We start from the raw sequence: 20,314 nt of genomic DNA, 5'->3' as shown, positions 1-20,314 counted from the left end.
AGATAGGTAATATTTTAATATTAGGATGATTTTTCGGTAAGAACACGGACTACCTCTTCAATTTTAAATAAAAAAGACTCAATCTCTAAAATTTAACTTACTCTGTTCGAGTTTCATCATCCCTTACACCCATTCATCACTCGTGCATAAAACATTTTACAGGCGAAGGTCCATTAATCCACCGGGTTGACATATGTGTTCTTTGTTTCTCATATGTACGTTAATTTACTCTATTTTTTAATGAGAAGATTTTGGGTAGTTAGTGTGCGGGAGAAACTCCCCCCATGAGTGTAGAGAGTGATCAAAATGGGAAAAAATTGAGTATAGAAGAGGACCAAAACCATAGTCTCTCCGAAACAACGACGCAAGGATGATTGACAAGTGGAATTAAATCCGCTGCTGAAGGGCAAAATCATTCGGTGGTCAACGTCTGATAAACTATAGCACTAGTCACTGAAATTTGGGTGTATTTTCTTTCCGTCATTGAACCATAAAAAGATTCAACAAGACACTAAACTTTTCAAATTTATTTTTTAATTTATGAACCGTTAGAACATTAACGAAGCTCAATTCTGTTAACTTAAATTCTATTACTAATCCTTATACTTTGCATAAAATATAGATTTAATTTCTGTTTTCTAATTAGATTATTTTAATTTCTAAGTCACTATATTATTTGGATAAAGACAAAAAAATTGAAAAATAATGGCTATATCGATTAAAGTGGAATATATAAATTAAATTCGTAATTCATTCAAACATAAAAATATTTATTTTCACGAGTTGAGCATCGACATCATGTGAGTGGGTTGGATGCATTAATTAAGGTTGTCGCCATTTGATTAAAGACGAGGAAAAACTATTTGAGATAATATTGAACTTTGTTGGTTAATTTATTTATACCATTGAATTTTTATTTTTATCAATTATAATATTAAATTTTAGTTTTATATTTAATTATATTATCCTATTCGTATCCTTTATTCGACAAGACAATGACATAAGACAACGATTGCTAACGCGGCTTTAATTTGTCATCTTCTCAAGCTGTTCTTACAACAAAGCAATGCAAATATTGCATTCCCAGGAAGTACAAATGTAGATTACAACGTGCAATTCAATAGACTTTTACTACTACTTAGAAACCAGAGTATTTCTTGTTACCAACACTTTGCACATGGACTCGGTGTACAATCGTCTCGATGTGCAGCTTCCATCGCTTCTTCGATTTTCTGTATATACGTAAAGAGTTTATTTTGCAGTCGTTTCACAATCTAATGAGCTTTTTTCCATGGGGGTGTGTTGTTCATTTGTACAACATCACCCGGACAAAGCCGAAACAAATGGTTGCGACATTCGAGTGTGGAGTTAGAGAAGATGATTGATTATTTCGTGCATTTCTGATGTGTTCGGTTAGCTGCAAACGACCTCCACAGAGGGTTTCTTCATGACACTAGGACACGGGTCTCCTCCGAACATCTCGGGTGCTACGGTCACCGTGCAGAAGTTCTGCCCAACACATAGCTGAAAGCACAAAGACAGGCCAATTTTCATGAAGCGATGAAACAAAAAGCAAAGTGTTCATGTCATTGGTTTATTAGTTATAAAAAAAACAATATGAAATAATTTAAGTACCATACCCTATTGAATGCCTCATAAGAGTGGTGCGCGTGACAGCTTCCTTTCCCGGTAGCTTCCGCAGACACTTTCCGGAGTTTACCAGAGGCTTGCATTAAATAATTCATTTTGGTTGCCATTCGTAGATATCAGCACAGACACTGTAAGTTTCTCGGCGTACCAAAGAAATTCCGTTTGGATCTCCACCCGATTCCTCAAAAACAACCAACAAATTCCCTGTTGGATTGAGCCACGAATGAGGAACATGATACCTATATTCAATGAGCAACCACAAGTCAGTTGATCGGGAACTACTTGATTGTCGGAGAAACTGTAAAGCAGATTAGTTTGTTCTAGTTACCATCTTTGAGAGGCCTCTCCACAATTAGTTCCACATTTCTTCTCATTAAATGTTTCGGCATAATTACAGACACCGCAATTTCCCGAAGCTTTATAAGCAGGCCAGTGACGTCCGACACTCTTTCCATTCATCCAAATCTGGCCTTTGCCCATATTACTCATAACTAAAGCCAACGGAGAATTTCCAGCTGGAGCATTGAAAGTTGTCTGCAAAATTTGTGTCAACAAAAGCATACTAAAGGACGCATTTGGATGCATTTTAAGCTCTACATTTTTTTACTAACATACGGCTTGGTCTTATTTTGAGATACGTACTTTGTACCACGTAAGTGGCTGCCTTCGTGTGACAAACGACCTCTGAGCCCACTCCACGGATGAACTACCACTTGCTGAATGAAGATTCAAGGCCTCTCCTTTAAGGCCAATCTGCAAGGGGATAAATAACCAATCAACTAATTAGCACATCGGGATAACCGGAGAATAAAAACTAATATGACAAGAAACAGACCTTGTAAGACCATTTCTGCCAAGAGAGGTCTCTCCTTCCCTCGTTTATACCTTCCAATGTAACCGGACCAAGAACGCCAGCATTCCATGTCTTAAAATGTGGACCAACATTCTGCATTGAAACCACAAAATTAGTAACTCATAACCAATATCCACTGGCATTAAGCAGTCAGCTGAGAGTGAGAATGTACCGGGAGGCCAACAGCAATGCTTAGAAGCGAGATTTTATTGATACCGGCTCTCAAATTAACACCTTGGCTGAAAGTTAGTTTGGGGAATTCTAGACTTCCATATGAACTTCCTGAAAAATATAAGAAAATATCAGGGGACAACATTAAACTAAGTAGAACTATACACCATATAATTTCGTTTGACCATATGGAACTTAATTTTTTTTTATAAGAGATGGGGTCTCATTAAAAACCCTTATACCTAAATTACATAAACTTAAAAAATTAAAGGGTAAATTGTACATTTAGTACATAAACTAGCAGTTTTGGTCAGTTTTAGTACTTAAACTTTCATTTTTTCAAAACTAAACGCTTAGTTTTTGTTTCATTTTAATATTCTGCTATTAAAAACTTAACAGACGGACTCGTTTACCGCTGCGTCTACAGTCGTCAGTTGTCACCTTTACTGGCCAATGAAGCCAAAACTTTCTAGCCCACACATTTTTGACTCACTGAGCATCATTACAACCTCTGTTTCACCGGAAAACGCTTCAATCTACCTAAATCAATGATGAACTATTCGATTTCTTCATCCTCCGTTCTCCACGGTCCACCGTTCGATGGGCTTGAAACTGTACTATGTTGGTCAACTCTCATTCTCTTGTGGTCTGCCGTTCGGATTGGTCGCCTGTCCGTCGAAGCTAATGCCACGTTAGCTCGTACTTCATGTTTTTAACAACGAGTACTAAAATGAAACAAAAACTAAAAGTTAGGTATAGTTTTGAAAAACAAATGAGAGTTAAAATACTAAAACCGACTAAAACCACAATTTATATACTAAATGCGTAGTTTACCCAAAACTAAATTTGTATCGACATGAAATGTAATTTTTCAAGTATTAGTAATGCAAATAAAAGATTACTAAAACATCAGTTACCTCTATGTATATCATAATAGTACCCGTCCTATTTAAGTCAAGCCCTTTTAAACCCTCCCCTAAAACCCACTCTAAAAATTCTTCCCTCTACGGTGCGGAATGGCAATTCTTACCTGGACACCATCTCCTACGGCGGTGCCGGTGGCGGTTTTCGCTTCATGGGACACCCGGCAAAGGCCCTCTTACAACCCCAACGCACCGCGAAAACTGAAACCCATCCCCGACCTTAAAGTTAAACCGTCACCGGCCATCACCCTCCCGACCCGAACCGACCCATCGGTTTTCGATATCCTCAAGCAGCGTCCCATCAAGGTAACTCATTCGTCGTCAATATCTTAGCACTGTGTAGACCAAATGTTTGTGTTTTGAGTGATTATCTCATTTTCTTAATTAAAATTTGTAGAATTAGCGCCCGTAAAGGTAGATTCGATGAGACTTATTTGGGATATGAGCGATGGTTACCCTCCCCGCCGAAAGTGGAGAAGCCTCGATCGGTTTTCAATGCGGCGACGTTAGCTTATATGGGTGATTGCATTTACGAGGTTCTTTTACCATGCCTTTTGAACATGTTATTTGCTTGGCATAAACCTTATCTTTGTATGTGTCTTATCTGTAATGTTTCTTGTTATCTGCAGCTATATGCGCGTAAACATTTTTTGTACCCTCCGATAAGTATTGAGGAATATAATGATCGTGTGACATCAGTTGTACGCTGCGAGGCACAAGTATGATGTTTTCTTAATGAATATATATATGTTTTGAGGTGTATTTCGGTTATTTGTGCATGCTCATAATCTAAAGTCTCTTTGATTGTTCTAGGATGCATTGCTACTGGACCTTCTTAATGATAGTTTCTTATCAAGCACCGAAAGGTTAGTGGAAATGTTCTTCATATATTTAAGCTTTTATCTTTTTTATATGTTAATTAGACTTGGGTGTAAGTGTATCATGGTATGTTTTAACTTTTTTTAAAAATTGCCATGTATGTGAAGGATCTTTGGAGGGAACTCTCGTACCCATATTTGAATATGCTTTGGATGTTAGGCATGGGCGCCTCTGGAAAAATGAAGTGCCTGAGCAACATAGTCTTTGTTTCTATGTCTATGCATGCCCACTACAATATTTAAAAATTTAGAATTTCTGGTTTTAACATTTTGAGTTGCCGTCATGCTGTTTTATAACCTATAAACTTGGAACAACTGTAAACAAAGAACTGCTCTAGTTGTTCGATTAGTTAGAATAGATGAATTGGTTGGTGTAGAGTCTGTAGACATCAAATGTGTTTGGTGTAGATTGATTTCCTAATTGTATTCATCTAGTAATGTGGTTTCTTATGAATACAAAATTTGCAACCAAATCTACCTCAGACAGGGTGGGTTTTCTAAAACTAATAGTATATGGCTAGAAAATGATTGGTTGAAAGTCTTCTAGGAAAGTTAGACATTTGCAATGCCTCGTATGAATGGCTTATGATAAACATTCTTATGCTATTAAATTCCCTTTTTTATAGTAACAAACTAACAATACTCCCTCATCTGGACTAATTATGCATTTAAGAAAGCAATATTTCTAGATAATTTCAGATGATAATATGATTTTGGTGGAACCTTCTGCATGTGATTATTAAATCGTATATCAAGTGATTGTTTCCCTATTAAGCTCAAGAGTAAACTCTTCAAAGTATACGGTGCTCCTTTAAGACTTAAGAGATTATTTTTACCCTATATCTTCTAAATGGTAACTAGAAAGAAGGTTTGACATTTAAGACAGTAAAGCGATTCCATGATACATATTATGTACTGTATCAGTTGGACTAGAACTATATATATATAAAAACAATGATATATATAAACAATGAGTAATAAAAGGGGCAACAACCAGTTATTATGTTGGTTAAGAAGAGGCATCAAGATTCAAGATACAGTTGTGCATGTCAGCACAGATCTAGAGATTTAAAATCTCATGTTTGCAGCACAGCTTTTCTAACATGATTATGCAAAACCATTTTTTTGAATATAATTTCAAAATTATAATTGGTAATTTTTGTTTTGACGGCAGGGATGTCCTTCGGTGGGGAAAGAATATTAATTCTGCTAAAACAAAGACCAAAAAGCGTGCTGGTGCAGCAGTTTATAATAGAGCATCTTCACTCGAAACACTGGTCGGTACCCTACATCATTGCGTTTCTTCAGTATTTAATTTATTTAGTTATTTTAGTATTGGCAAAGGGATCTGCTCTTGAATTCTTCTTTGGAGGAAAATTCTGGCTACCAATAGCCTATCGCTTGGTCTGAAATATTTCATTTATCGTAAACATGAATTTTATCGTGTCTGAAATCTTCTATTTATGACTTGTTGATGCAAAAAAATTATGGAGACCATTCTGTTTTCTATTTTAAAGATATTTTGGTATTTTCACTTTGCACTGTAATCCAGGTCATGTTAAGGGATCTACCTGTGGTATAACAGGTTAATGTCATGTTTCATCCAGTATATCCAGAGATTTGACAGAATTCCAGTACTAGTTTATATGATGATTTTATTGAAATAGTTTTTCGCTTAAATGTAAATGTATTTGTGAGATTTCATTTAGTACCTTTGGAGTCGGATTCTCTAAAAATCATCTTAGAATTTACCATATTGTATAAGCATCACTCAAGGACATGTATGGTATCTTCTAGATACTTGGCCAGTTTGTTTACGTTCAATATGTGGATTTAACATGTTTAAAGAATTCATATGTCAAATTTTAAGAACCTTTTCTCTTGATTTGAGTTGTTAATCATTATATTTTGCAGATTGGATATCTCTACCTTACAAATGTGAACCGTTTGGAAAAACTCATGGTAAGGCTTGGATTTTCCACTGGTGCATCTGCAGAAATGATATTGAAGGAAATGAATGGTAAGTTAAAGTTAATCCAGAGTGCGAAAACAGCTCTTTGTTATGTCTCAAATATCCATTTTTCTCTAGATAATGTTACCTTATTTTCGAACGCTCGTCCTTTTAATGTTTTAGTTTTGGGAGAAAGGTTCTTGCTCTCTAGATAATGTTGAAACTTGCAAATGTGGTGCAGAATTATCGGAAAGTTCAAGCGGTAGTCATTTTGTGAACTGATTACTTTTTGATCTCTTCCCTCTTGTATCAAAGTGACCATTTTATTCTTAAAGAGAAAGAAATGGAATGAGAAGCCCCAGCAATTTGATAGTAGTAATAATATTCTTGTTCTTATGTTAAACAGGTGCAAAACCAGTGGAGTAGATAAAGATGGTGCCGAACACTTTGTTTGCTACAACCTGGCTCAACTATATATATATGAAGAGAGAGAGAGAGAGAGTGGCCACATCATTAATTGCCTTTGGGTTCTTGCCCTTCCTTGGAGAAGATTGAAGATGAGGCTTCTTGTAAAGATGTTTAAACAAAGTATCTTTGTAGGTTTTAATCTTGCCATTTGCTTTTTGTGTGTATCAAAACATTCGGTTTGTGAAGTTCAAAGGCAAAGTGCATAAATACAATTATACAGAGACTATGAGCAATTATTTATACACAGACTGTTCAGAGTATAGGCATCCTTCACCGAATAATGTGTTAACCAACATAAGTATGTATGTTGAACTACTGGGTCAGGGACAATACCTAAGGTTGATTTCTTCACAGCAACTCATTCAATTCAAACCATTATTTTAAAAAATTTATTTATTTCATTTTAATTATAAAAGTACTTTTTAATCAATCAATAAATAGTGATTCGAGTTTCATCAGTCTGGTTTATGAACAATTCTATTTGGCATAAGAAGAGAAAATAATATGGTTGACAAATGTGTGGTGCGGAGGAACATTCATGGGAGATTGGAGATACTTGGTCAATTCCTTGATACACTTATATATATGTATATATTGGTCAAACTATGGATTCTTCAAGCTGAATTAATCATATATAGCTGCATGTTACTCCTCCAGCATGATATTATCTTATCGCCGGCGTTTGAAAATTTCTCGTCACCTTTATAACAGCAGTAAAATCTGAAAATGTCAACTTCTCACATAAAACCTACAAATCTCTTCAATCGTACCTGGAAACTTTTCCCTATAAATACCAATTTTCATGGTCTTAAACGTTCAAACAAATAAGCTCAAATATTACAAATCACAATGTCATTTTCAAGAATTCCCACCTTTGTTTATCTGCTAACTAGCCTTGCTTTTCTTCTGCAAACAGCTTTGGGAGCTGAACCTCTGTTCCATTTTTGTTCAGACACTGGGAATTTCTCCGCCCATGATCCTTATGAATCCAACTTACACAAGCTCTCTGGCTATCTCTCCATTCAAGCTCCTCCCTCGGGGTTCGGCCTTGGTTCCATTGGCCAAACCCCAAACCAAGCGTACGGCCTCGCACTTTGCAGGGGCGATGCATCGAGCGAAGATTGTAAAACCTGCGTCGTCGAAGCAGGCGGCGAGATACGAAAGCGCTGTCCCTACAACAAAGGAGGAATCATCTGGTACGATAACTGTCTTTTCAAGTATTCAGACGTCGAGTTCTCAGGTCAAATTGATAACCGGAACAGGTTCTACATGTGGAACTTGAATAACGTTAGTGAACCCCAGGCCTTCAATGAGAAGACCAAGGGGCTGCTCACTGAGTTGGCTAATCAAGCTTATGGCAATCCCAAAATGTATGTCGCCGGAGAGACGGAGCTGTACGGATCGGAGAAACTTTACGGGTTGACTCAGTGCACGAGGGACCTTTCTAGCGGTGAGTGTAAGAAGTGTCTCGACGGCATAATCGGCGAGCTTCCGAGTTGCTGCGATGGAAAAGAGGGTGGTAGGGTCGTTGGTGGCAGTTGCAACTTTAGATATGAAATTTACCCTTTCGTTAATACTTACTAGTCAATTCTAGGGGAAACAAAACTATGCTTATGAAATAAAGTGTGTGTATACGTATACAGATTGTTTGTTATGGTCATGGCTGAATATTTTTTATATAAAAAATAAAGGATTTATGTTATTTAGCAATTTTATTAAAGAATTTTCTACTTCATGGATGTTCTATAATTACTTGAATGGGTAATTATTTATTCTTTTTTTTGTTGACTTAGTTATAATTGAGCAAGTATATTTAGTCGGTCGATTAAGTTGTCTATTTTAATTCTTTCGTATTTTTTTAATCATTTGTTCTAAATTCACTTTGAGTACTCCCTTGGTACTCTAACTACTTATGATCATTATGAAAATATTATGTTTGAGTCATGATAAAAATTAATTGTCAATGTATTATTATATTCTATTATTAGGGAAGTGTTAATGATTTTTGTTTTTCATTGTTGTTAATGATAATTTTTATGTTTTTTAATTAATATTTGTATTTTTTGTCTTGTTATATTGTATAAAATTAATTAATTATAATATAAAAATATAATATATAATGTATAAAATAGAATATTATAAATTTAAAATGCATACCTATATTTTAAATGAACATATATATTTTTTAAATTCACTTTTAAATTTAGAGTGGACATTCGGATTTAGCAAATAATCGAAGCTTTGATTAGGGCTTTAATTTCAGCATATCACCCGGGCGTTGTCGTTTAACGCATACAAGGCATGAAGCACAGCATGCCTCGTGAAGGAAAGTCCATTTTTTCCCTCTCTTCTTCATCCCAACTGAAAACAAGGAGCGCAAAATTACATCGAATAAAACCCTGACGCATAAAAACCCTAAGCCATTCATTAGAACAAAGCCAAAGCTAACATTCGAATTATTATCTTTTTGTTAAAAACAGCTTCTGATAATCTCATGAACAATTGCAAAGAAAATGAGTCGATATGATAGCCGCTCCGGCGATCCCAACTCCTACCGTGACCGTCGAAGGTAACTACTAACACTTTCGCGCTTACCCCTTTTTATATGTTTAACGTCGTTTATCATTCTGGGTATTTTCTTATATTCATAATTTGTTCGTGTTTAATATTTTAATGAAATTTGTGTTGTTTTAGCTACCAAATGCTCTAAACGATTGAATTTAATTTAAAAAACAGCTTCATTTCATTAATTTTTAGCACAATGACTTTGGGTCATAAGCAAATCTTCTAAGTTTGTAATACTTGAAGTTTCTGGTCTCCTGTCTAAGTTTGTAGTTGCTTCGAAGCTTCTCTTTTAAATTATTTGTGATGGTGCAGTGACTCAGGGCTTGGTGGGGCTTCAGCATACGGTGGTTCAGTGCGGTCCGTGTCAAGCAGAAGGGACTATGATACCGCTGAACCACCTAGGAAGTTTGATTTGGATGGGTTGACTCCTTTTGAAAAGAATTTTTATGTTGAATCCCCTTCGGTGGCAGTAATGTCAGAGAAGGATGTGGAGGAGTATAGGCAGCGGAGGGAAATTACGGTTGAAGGTCGTGATGTTCCAAAGCCTGTGAAGAGTTTCGCAGATGTGGGATTTCCAGGTAATTTTTGTTGGTTCTGTTTATAAGTTAAGCTTTTAGGCCATTTAAATTATCCATTTCTATTTCTTTTATTGGCCAAGTTATGCCATTTTTAGCAACTAGAATAGGTGTGCCATCTTATAACCTTAGCATTGGCCAAATTTCATTGAATGATGAACATAGTGAACGACTCCTGTTTAATGTTTAACCTTTTTTCCTTTTACTTATCTAGCTTTCTGTGTTCCCTTTTACATTTTGGATTCTCTGTAATTTACTCGGCATTTAAATACTTAATGAATAGAGGACAAGCTCTCTATTACTTAATTAATTGAAGATTCTCAAATATGTATTTTCTCGCAGAAAAGACATTGACATGCCTCATGACAGGATTAGACAGCCTTATTTTTGACAATATTTGCTGATATTCTCATGTTAAATTTAGCAGTTAGAGCTATCTTAAGCCTTCATTTTCATTATATCTTTGTTGATATTCTCCTGTTGCTTCTAGATGTTCAATCATTGATACTTTACTGCTTCCACATGATGAATTGTTAATTAGTCTAAGAGTGTTTTTCTGATGTGCAAAAATTGTTGCATATATCAGAGAAAAGAATATCATTTTGATGGTTGGGTTGGTTGTTAGATTTACAATGTTTTGAGTATTTCTTAGTTATAGAGAATTCTACAATAGCATATGAAATTATTATGTTTGTAGGTGTTTTCGATATTTCCTATTCTATATATAGATATTCTTTTTCTTATTCCAGACTATGTACAGCAAGAAATTACAAAAGCAGGGTTTGTTGAACCAACAGCCATCCAAGCTCAAGGCTGGCCAATGGCTTTGAAGGGCCGTAATCTCATTGGCATTGCTGAAACTGGATCAGGGAAGACTATTGCCTATTTATTGCCTGCAATTGTTCATGTAAATGCGCAACCAATTTTAGGTATAAAATTTCACTCATTGTGATTTAATTTTATCTGTTTGCTTTTAGTAACTGGGAGGGAATAACTCTTGGCCTCTTTCTATATGTTTTCAGCTCCTGGAGATGGTCCAATTGTATTAGTATTAGCCCCAACACGGGAACTTGCGGTTCAGATACAACAAGAGGCTGCTAAGTTTGGTGCATCATCAAGGATCAAGAATACATGCATATATGGCGGGGTTCCAAAGGGACCTCAAGTGCGTGATCTCCAGAAAGGTATGTTGTAATATGCATGGGTTGATTGTTCCAGAACTATTTGTACTCTCTTATACACAGCTTTCAATTTAAGATACTTACTGATGTGTTTATTGTTAGTTTAATTAATCACTTATCTTTTAGTTTGTAATTGCTTGAACCTGTTGGCAGTAAAGGTGTTAATATTGTTTGTTGGATCAGGTGTTGAGATTGTTATTGCTACACCAGGAAGGCTTATAGATATGTTGGACTCACATCACACAAATTTGCGAAGGGTTACTTATTTAGTCTTGGATGAGGCAGATCGGATGTTAGATATGGGGTTTGAGCCTCAGATACAAAAAATTGTTGCCCAGGTCTTTGTTCTTACCTTTATCTTTTGTTATGCCCCAACCCCCTCCATTTTGCCCATGACATTTACATTTTTTAACTCAATTTGGGAATATACTGACGAGTTTTCCAAGAGAGATGGTGTCATGGTGGACGTCACTCTTTAGGATGATAAGAATGTTGACTTTAGAAGTCTGAGCTAGTGCTATCAGAGTTCATGAAAAAAATAGATTCTTTGTTTCACTTTACAGTACAATGCAGTGCAACTGTCTGAAGAAAAATGATTTAAAAATGGCAAAATTAATGGTGTTACTCTCCAACTTTATATTTAGCAAAGAATACGTGATTGTGTAGAACCTCTATTTTTTATATAAGCAAATTCACAGCCTCACCCGACTCCTCTTTCTCTGAGTGGTACTTATATATTATGCAGATCCGTCCTGATCGGCAAACTTTATACTGGAGTGCAACATGGCCAAAGGAGGTTGAACAATTGGCAAGGCAGTTTCTTTATAATCCATACAAAGTAAGACGCTTCATAATTTTTGCAGTTTGTACTAATTAGCTTCTCTTGTGAGGAAATGTTATCTATTGCCTTTTGTTTTAACCTTTGGCAAGAGAACAAGCCTATTATCTCAATTGTTTTCTCTCTGTCTTTTACTGTTTTACAACTTGAAGATTTTTAGTCTTCCCAAATATAATCCTTGGCTCCTCAAATGTGGTAATCTGATTTTTAGACTAAAGTGGGATTTTTGAAATTTGACTTTGTTTTTCTAATGTTCTGTTATTTACTTAAATTTAGACTAAGTTGAGTGGTTGGATGACAAATTCCTTGTCGCTAGCAGGAAGGGTGGTGTTGGTAAAATCGGTGTTGTGCTCTCTCCCTGTTTATTTTCTTTCTATTTTCAGAATTCCAGCTTCTGTGTTACTAAAACTAAATTCTATCATGGCTTCATTTCTGTGGGGGGGTTCGACTGACAAGAAAAAAATCCATTGGGTCAACTGGAAGTCGATTAGTAAACCAAAAAGATTGGGGGGTCTAGGGATCCCAAATTGATCACTTTTGAACAGAGCTTTACTAGGGAAATGGGTATGGAAGTTTGCATCAGAAAAGAAGTCTTGGTGGAAGAGAGTGGTGTGTGGTGTTTATAATTTGGATCCGAATTCCATTATGATGGGGAATTCGTGGTCAGCCCGTGCCTCGTGGATTTGGAAAAGTGTGGTTAAAAACTTCTTCACCAATGATGGTTTTGGGGATTGTCTTAGAAGAAATATGCGTTTGAAGACGGGGAATGGGGAATCTGTGGAGTTTTGGAATGACGTATGGTTGGGAGAAGTTCCCTTGAAAGTTCTGTTCCCTAGACTTTATGTTCTTTCCAGCAATAAATCGGGTAAAGTAATGGAGTTTAGGGTGAATAATGCCTTTGGTTGGGTGTGGGACATCAAAATGAGAAGAAATTTGGCAGATTGGGAAATTGAACAGTGGCTTCAGTTGATTTCTATGTTGAATAATATCTCTCTATATCCTGCTGAAGATGATTGTTGGATTTGGTCAGGGAATGGAGAGGGTTGTTTTACAGTGAAATCTTGTATCAACATTTTCTTTGATCAAGATGGTATTGAGCAGAATAATGAGAATTGGGAGAAGCATATTTGGGTAGGGCATCAGAGAGTGTCGGTTAAAGAGGAATTAGTGAAGAGAGGTGTGGTAGAGATTGTTGATCATCCATGTGTTTTGTGTGATCGGGAGGTGGAATCAGTTTCACATTTATTTCTGCATTGTAAGGTAGTTTGGGGCTTGTGGTCAACATTTTTGAAAATGTGGAATGTGTCACTGGTGATTCCAAAGCATATCATTGACTTTTTCATTTTGTGGGATGATTTACTGCCTAAATATTTGATCTGGATATTCATTTCAAGGGCAGTGATGTGGTCAGTGTGGAAATGTAGAAATGAGATTATCTTTCAGAAAGGAAAGCTGGATTTGGTCAGACTGTTTTTCATTGTTCGATTTAGAGTAGCTTCCTGGTTTGTTGCAAGGTTCAACGATGTGGTTATTCCTTTAGACTCCCTAGTAGGTGATTTAAAACTTGCTGATTTGGTGGGAAGATAAGGAAAGGGTTGCTCTCAATCAATTTGTTTGGTTCCTCCACCGGATGGGTTCTTAAAGTTAAATGTTGATGGAGCGATGGTATCGGGCTGGGATAAAGGAGGTATTGGTGGTTTGATTCGGGATAGTAGTGGTGTGTTGTTGCAGTGGTTCTCTGAAACAGTTGGGGGTGGTCCTCCTATCATGGCAGAGTTGTTGGCGATTAAGAGGGGGCTTTGTCTTCTGGAAGAGTTGGGTTCTGTTCCTAATCAAAGGTTTATTCCTCAGATTTCGCAAAGCCTTTTACCGCAATCAATTTCAGATCATCATCCAGTATTGCTGGAAGATTTCTGTCTTAATTGGGGCCCTAAACCTTTTAGGTTCTTCAATTATCTTTTAGAGGATCAAGGTTTTGATGAATTGGTTATAGATTTTGTGGCAGTAGAGAAGAAGAAGGTAAATAGTGGTGGTATTTTCAGGTTGTTACAAGCTGCAAAAAAGAAGATAAGAAGATGGTCAGGCAGTAGTTATTTAGGGCTGGCAAAATCTATCTCGTCTCTTGAAATGAAGATTTTTGACATGGATTTAAAGTCGCAAGGAGACAGGTTGTCATCGGTGGAGAGGGGGTCAAGTGGTTGAATTCAGGAAGGAGTTATGGAGGTTGCTAAGGATAGAGGAGAGTATTTGGTGCCAAAAATCAAGAAATAGATGGCTCAAAGAAGGTGTCAAAAACACGAGGTTCTTTCACCTTAGTGCTATGAAACGGAATAGAGTCAATTCTATCCATTCATTGAAAGTAGAAGGGGAATTAGTCTCGGATCCGAGAAAATTAAGAGGCAGTGTGTTTAATTATTTCAAGACTGCTTATTCGAATATTTCAGCCTTGGAGGTGGAGGGCCTAAATTTTGATTTTCTGAAGTTAACAGCAACCCAATGTGCTTTTTTGGAGGAGGAATTTTCAGAGCAAGAAGTGTGGCATGCAATTTCGTCTTCTGATAGCTCAAAAGCTCCTGGTCCAGATGGTTTTACCTTGGGGTTTTACAAGAAATATTGGAAAGATCTCAAGGAGCAGATTATGGAGTTTTTTTTTCAGATTTCTATTATGGGAAGGATTGGTCTCATGGAGTAAATCATGCCTTTATTACCTTGATCCCTAAGAAATGTAATCCGGAGTGTATTGAAGACTATAGACCTATTAGTCTTGTGGGAAGCCTATATAAAATTCTCTCTAAAGTCCTTTCAAAGAGACTGATATCTTGTGTCAAGGATATTATCAGTCCTACACAGTTTGCTTTTATTCCGGGTAGGCAATTGATGGACTGTGTTTGTTTAGCTAATGAAGGTATCGATTTTTGGAGGAAACAAGGGCTTCAAGGGGTTGTTTTAAAGTGGATTTCAGCAGAGCATATGATACGGTTGAATGGAAAATTCTTCTAAGGTTAATGAAAGATATGGCTTTTGGTGAGAGGTGGTGCTCTTGGATTAACCAGTGTATTTCGACTGCTTCAATATCGGTTTTAGTGAACGGGTCTCCTACAGAAGAGTTTCCCATTGCAAAAGGTTTAAGGCAAGGGTGTAGCCTTTCTCCTTTGCTGTTTAATGTGGTTGGGGAACTTCTTCATCTGATGTTGTCTAAAGCAGTGGAATCGGGTCTCTTTCAAGGGTTTTCTTTTGGCAAGAATCATTCCTCATTTTTGTTGTCCCATCTTCAGTTTGCAGATGATTTAATTATTTTCTGCCAAACTTCTATTACCCAGATTAAGAATGTTAGTAGAGTTTTGAGGATTTTCAGCTTGATTTCGGGACTGCATATTAATTTAGCTAAGAGCAAACTTTTTGGTATTAATGTGGAGAATGATATCCTTGAAGATTGGGCTAGGGAGGTTGGATGTTCTATAGGTACATTTCCATCGGTTTATCTTGGACTTCCGTTGGGGGCGTCAAAGAATTCAGAGAAGTTGTGGGATCCGGTGATTGATAGTTTTTCGAAGAAGTTGGCAGGTTGGAAAGCTGTTTCGTTATCTATGGCTGGCCGATTGATGCTAATCAAGTCTGTTTTATCATCTCTCCCTATTTTTTTTCCTATCCATTTTTAAGATGCCCTCTACTGTCTGTCATCGGTTAAATTCCTTGATGTCGAATTTTTTATGGGGCGGAGGGGTCGAAAAGAAGAGAATGCATTGGGTGAGGTGGGATACTATTTGCAGGCCGTTGAGTGGAGGAGGCATGGGTGTTGCTGATTTGAATCTAACAAACCGAGCGCTGCTGGGAAAGTGGGTATGGAAATTTGCTAATGATAAAAATTCGTTGTGGAAGAATTTCTTATGTAGCAAACACGATGTGAGCTGTCATTCCATGGATATTTCTAAGGTCCTTTCTCCAAAAGACTCTTGGATATGGAGGGGAATTGTGAATAATTTTATTAAGGATGATGCTATTGGTGGTTGTCTCCGATCTCATGCTAAGCTTCAAATTGGTAATGGCAAATCAATTTCTTTTTGGAGCGATTTATGGATTGGGGAGTTCCCTTTGAAACTGCTTTTCCCGAGGATATTTGCTCTTTCTACAAATAAATTGGGTACTATAGTGGATTTTGGTAGTTTTGATTCGAATGGATGGGGATGGAATATTCAGACGAGAAGGAGTCTTTGTGATTGGGAGATTGAGCAGTTGGCAGAGTTACTGGATAGGCTTAAAAACATTAATCTTTTGGAGCATTTGGAGGATTGTTTGTTGTGGGATGGTTCGGGTGAGGGTCTGTTTTCAGTTAAAGCTTCTAGGAGAGTTCTTTCTTCTTCTCTTGATGATTCTTTTCAATGGAATAAGTGTGTTTGGCAGGGTTTAGTTCCCCCTAGAGTGGAGACTTTCCTTTGGCAACTATCCCACCAAAAAGTTGCAGTGAGAGTGGAACTGTTGAAAAGAGGGGTTCATTTAGGGGAAAACACACTCTGCCCTTTTTGTAATCAAAGGGATGAATCAGTTCAGCATTTATTTATTTCTTGTTTTGTTTCTTGGGATTTGTGGACTAAGCTTTTAGGGTACTGGGGTATTCAGTTAGCTATTCCACAAGACCCTCCTAGTCCGCTCTGTTCGTAGGTTGCTTTGAGGCCTAATTATGCTATTTGGAAGTTTATTCCAGGGGCTGTTTTTTGGTCAATTTGGAAAATGAGAAATGAGTTAATTTTTGAAGAAGGAAAACTAGACAGAATTTTACTGTTTTTCACTGTTCGTTTAAGGTTAGCCAAATGGTTTTTAGCAAAGTATCCCCTATTCTCTATTCAGGTAGACTCTCTAATTGGTGATCCCTCTTTGGCTAACAATTTTTCTGCTCCTAAGGTTCTGAACAGCATTGTGTACTGCTGGAATCCTCCTCCGGTTGACTATTTTAAGATGAATGTGGATGGGGCTGTTTGCTGTGTTGGGATGATGGCTGGTATAGGAGGAATTCTCAGGGATTGGAATCGGGTTACTCTTCTTTCATTCTCTGAAAGTGTCGGACCTACCATACCTATTCTAGCAGAACTTAAAGCTATCAAAAAAGGCATTGACATCTTTGTTTCGTCAGATTGGGTGTTGAAGGGCAGGCTTATTATAGAATGTGACTCAAAGACAGCAGTGGATTGGATCATTAATCAAGTTTCTGCCCCGGTTTTTCTGTCTAATTTTGTTAAGGAAATTGTGGCTTCTGTTTCTTTAATTCATTCTATTGTCAGGTGGATTCCTAGGAGTTGTAATTGTGAAGCTGACAAGTTAGCGAAAGAGGGAATTGGGTGATTGTAGTCATGGTTTTAGTTGGTTTGTATGCTTTAGAGTAATAGTGTGTCAGGAGTGTTTTATGTCGGTAGTATTTGGCTGGAGAGTTCTTAAGTTTTATGTAAAAGTTTTATATTTAATAAAATTATGTACTCTTTTCCTCTTTCAGCTAGTTGGTTCTTGCCTATGGGCAAGGGTCTACTAAGAGGGAGGTTTTTAAAGAGGCATTCTATTCTTATCAAAAAAAAAATTATGGAATATGACTCAATTAATGCTCTGAAGTGGATCAAGAATCCGGGTTTATGTACCCCTATATTTCTATCCTTGGTGAAGGATATGGTCTCGCTTATGGCAGGAAAGGATATTATTATTAGACATATTTTGAGGGCGGCAAACTGGGAAGCTTACAAATTAGCTAAAGATGGGATAGGGTGATTTTTTGCTTTAATTGGTTGTGTTGAGTTGTAGGAAATGTTATTTCCTGTGTTGTAAGGTGTTTTGAGTTAAGTCTTATGTTCTTCAGTTGTAGGTTTAGGACTCTGTCCTGGTCTGCCTATGTACTATTGCTCTTATGAATAAAATTTTTTAGGCACTCTTTTCCTCCTTCCTTGATCCTTCATGTTATTGATATAACATGGAGGGTTAGAAGGGGGTTTTTAATCAGACCTACTTCTATCAAAAAAAAAATTGTTGTTCCATCGGCCTGTTTTGCAGGTGATAATTGGATCTGCAGATTTAAAAGCTAACCATGCAATTCGCCAACATATTGTCATTGTTTCGGAGAGTCAAATATAACAAGTAGGGAACAGTTTACTTTGTATGGCGTATAATTATTTTACCATTGAGTATACTATTAAGGATGTTTATTGATCTGTGTTGGTATTTCAGATTAGTGAAGTTGCTGGAGGATATCATGGATGGAAGCAGAATTTTGATTTTCATGGATACCAAGAAAGGTTGTGACCAGATCACCAGGCAACTTCGCATGGATGGTTGGCCTGCTCTCTCAATTCATGGAGACAAAAGTCAAGCTGAAAGGGACTGGGTTCTTTCTGAGTTTAAAGCTGGCAAGAGCTCTATAATGACCGCAACAGATGTTGCGGCTCGTGGCTTAGGTATGTATGTAATAGCATGGGACCATGGGGCACACATTTCTAACTTGCGACTGGCCTTGTCATCTGGATTATTTATCAAATTTAGTTGGTGGCAGATGTGAAAGATGTGAAATACGTAATCAATTATGACTTCCCGGGATCTCTCGAGGATTATGTCCATCGCATTGGTCGAACAGGAAGGGCAGGGGCAAAAGGAACTGCCTACACTTTCTTCACAGCTGCAAATGCCAGATTTGCAAAAGACCTTATTGCCATACTTAATGAAGCGGGACAAAAGGTAAGTCCTGAATTGGCGGCAATGGGACGTGGTGCGCTTCCTCCTCCGTCAGGTTAGTTAACTCTTCTTTTGGAACATGCAGGAGCAAGCAAATTCAATGAAATTGAATAATTTTAGTTGGTTCCAGTAGCATTTGCACGTTTAGATACTTGATTCAGTAAGGTGTGACAGAAAACACTAGCCCATTGCCACACGCTATGAGATTATTTCTTTGGTTCATCGCTTCAATAGAAGAAATTGTTAACTGAGATACATTTTACTGTGATGGGTGGTGATTATAGAAGAGATTTCAAACGGAGCTAACTGAGCCGCAATCGAATTGCTTGATATGTTACTTCGACTTCTATGCATAAATAACAATGTCCATTGCATGCTGTAAAGAATTCTGAGATCTTAATACATTGTTTGTCATACTCATTTTGTCCATCTGGTGAAACAGGTCATGGTGGTTTTCGAGACCGAGGTAAGGGTTATGGTGGCGGACTCCCTTGTAACTAATCAACGAAAAGACATCTCCATAAAGGGGTCTAAATCGTGTAGACATACTTCTGTTAATTTGTTTTGAGTTCCACCTCTGGTTTTTGGGGCTCAACTGTCATTTACTTGTAAGACTAGCAGGAAGAACAAGCATAGATGTAAGCCTGTACATTAATTTTGTCTTTATTTTCTGGCCATCCATTTGACTTGCCTCTATTTCCACTTAATATCATATCCATATCCTACTTAATTCAAATCCAATATTGCTTCGTAAAATTTTATGATTTGCGTTTTAAACTTATTATAATTTGTGCTGCACCAAAATGTTATTTCAAATTAAAATAATGATTTTTTAGAAAGAAAAAAAAACCTTTTTCGAATATAAACAAAACAATTATGTTTACAAATTATTCTGGTTTAATTAAAAAATTGAAATTAGCTCGATTATGATCGAGTTAAATTTAAATTATTAAATAATTCAAATATTATAATAATTTATTCAAACAATTAGTAAGTAATATTGAAAATTTCCAATTTTAACTAGAATTCGAGTTGAAGCTATAATAATCAAGTATTCTGGTTATTTTTCATTAATAAAGGATCATAATATTTTTTAATTTAAGAGTCATAAAATATTCTATATGATCTTAAGTTATTAGTTTTTGTATCTATTCTTGTTCGAGTTTTGGTTAATTTTTTTATCTTTCCTTCTATAGTCTTTATATGATTTTAAGTTGCTAATTTTTGTATCTCTTACTTTTGGTATCGGTACAACATGAACAATATTAATATTGTTTATGCAACATTGATACTGTAAAAACAATATTTGTACTAATTACCCAGAAAAATGTTTTGAGCTCAAATTATAGTTTAATGGACTTATAATTATTTTTGAAAATTTTTGAAAATTTTGAACAAATTCAATTTAAATCCAAAAATATTTTAACTTAATTTATTACATCAAAATATTATAAAATATAGTTAAACATATATATTTGTTAAAAGAAGATAACAACTATCATATTATTAGTATTTATTTGACGATCTTATAAAAACTTTATTCGAAATATATAATA

The 20,314-nt window shown here is 36.4% G+C and overlaps 3 protein-coding genes and 1 pseudogene across 3 annotated transcripts; 3 read left to right on the top strand and 1 right to left on the bottom strand.

Annotated features, from left to right (window-relative positions):
• Positions 1-1,392: 1,392 nt before the first annotated feature.
• On the bottom strand, positions 1,393-3,177 carry LOC120169887 (annotated as a pseudogene).
• Positions 3,178-3,661: 484 nt separating this feature from the next.
• On the top strand, positions 3,662-6,853 carry LOC120169648 (mini-ribonuclease 3-like). The gene is made up of 7 exons (XM_039177753.1): positions 3,662-3,903; positions 3,995-4,133; positions 4,227-4,316; positions 4,411-4,463; positions 5,650-5,752; positions 6,390-6,495; positions 6,833-6,853. The coding sequence occupies exons 2-7, from the start codon at positions 4,113-4,115 to the stop codon at positions 6,850-6,852; spliced, it is 393 nt and encodes a 130-aa protein (XP_039033684.1). The 5' UTR covers positions 3,662-3,903; positions 3,995-4,112; the 3' UTR covers position 6,853.
• Positions 6,854-7,684: 831 nt separating this feature from the next.
• LOC120169578 (cysteine-rich repeat secretory protein 38-like) lies at positions 7,685-8,482 on the top strand. The gene has a single exon (XM_039177693.1). The coding sequence runs from the start codon at positions 7,744-7,746 to the stop codon at positions 8,476-8,478; it is 735 nt and encodes a 244-aa protein (XP_039033624.1). The 5' UTR covers positions 7,685-7,743; the 3' UTR covers positions 8,479-8,482.
• Positions 8,483-9,345: 863 nt separating this feature from the next.
• LOC120169494 (DEAD-box ATP-dependent RNA helicase 20-like) lies at positions 9,346-19,338 on the top strand. The gene is made up of 10 exons (XM_039177622.1): positions 9,346-9,463; positions 9,772-10,037; positions 10,784-10,963; positions 11,057-11,218; positions 11,399-11,553; positions 11,961-12,053; positions 18,084-18,159; positions 18,248-18,484; positions 18,580-18,813; positions 19,201-19,338. The coding sequence occupies exons 1-10, from the start codon at positions 9,408-9,410 to the stop codon at positions 19,257-19,259; spliced, it is 1,518 nt and encodes a 505-aa protein (XP_039033553.1). The 5' UTR covers positions 9,346-9,407; the 3' UTR covers positions 19,260-19,338.
• Positions 19,339-20,314: the final 976 nt, after the last annotated feature.

Source organism: Hibiscus syriacus, unplaced genomic scaffold (genome assembly GCF_006381635.1).
Source record: "Hibiscus syriacus cultivar Baekdansim isolate YM2019G1 unplaced genomic scaffold, ASM638163v2 tig00111769_pilon, whole genome shotgun sequence".
Classification (NCBI taxonomy): Eukaryota; Viridiplantae; Streptophyta; class Magnoliopsida; order Malvales; family Malvaceae; genus Hibiscus; species Hibiscus syriacus.
This window is presented reverse-complemented; position numbering and strand designations above follow the sequence as displayed.

Coding starts and splice junctions, on each gene's coding strand:
- LOC120169578 (XM_039177693.1), top strand. CDS start 7,744: ATGTCATTTTCAAGAATTCCCACCTTTGTTTATCTGCTAACTAGCCTT.
- LOC120169494 (XM_039177622.1), top strand. CDS start 9,408: ATGAGTCGATATGATAGCCGCTCCGGCGATCCCAACTCCTACCGTGAC. Junction 9,464..9,771: donor TCCTACCGTGACCGTCGAAG/GTAACTACTAAC, acceptor GTGATGGTGCAG/TGACTCAGGGCTTGGTGGGG. Junction 18,814..19,200: donor TGCGCTTCCTCCTCCGTCAG/GTTAGTTAACTC, acceptor CTGGTGAAACAG/GTCATGGTGGTTTTCGAGAC.
- LOC120169648 (XM_039177753.1), top strand. CDS start 4,113: ATGGGTGATTGCATTTACGAG. Junction 4,134..4,226: donor TGGGTGATTGCATTTACGAG/GTTCTTTTACCA, acceptor TGTTATCTGCAG/CTATATGCGCGTAAACATTT. Junction 6,496..6,832: donor GATATTGAAGGAAATGAATG/GTAAGTTAAAGT, acceptor TATGTTAAACAG/GTGCAAAACCAGTGGAGTAG.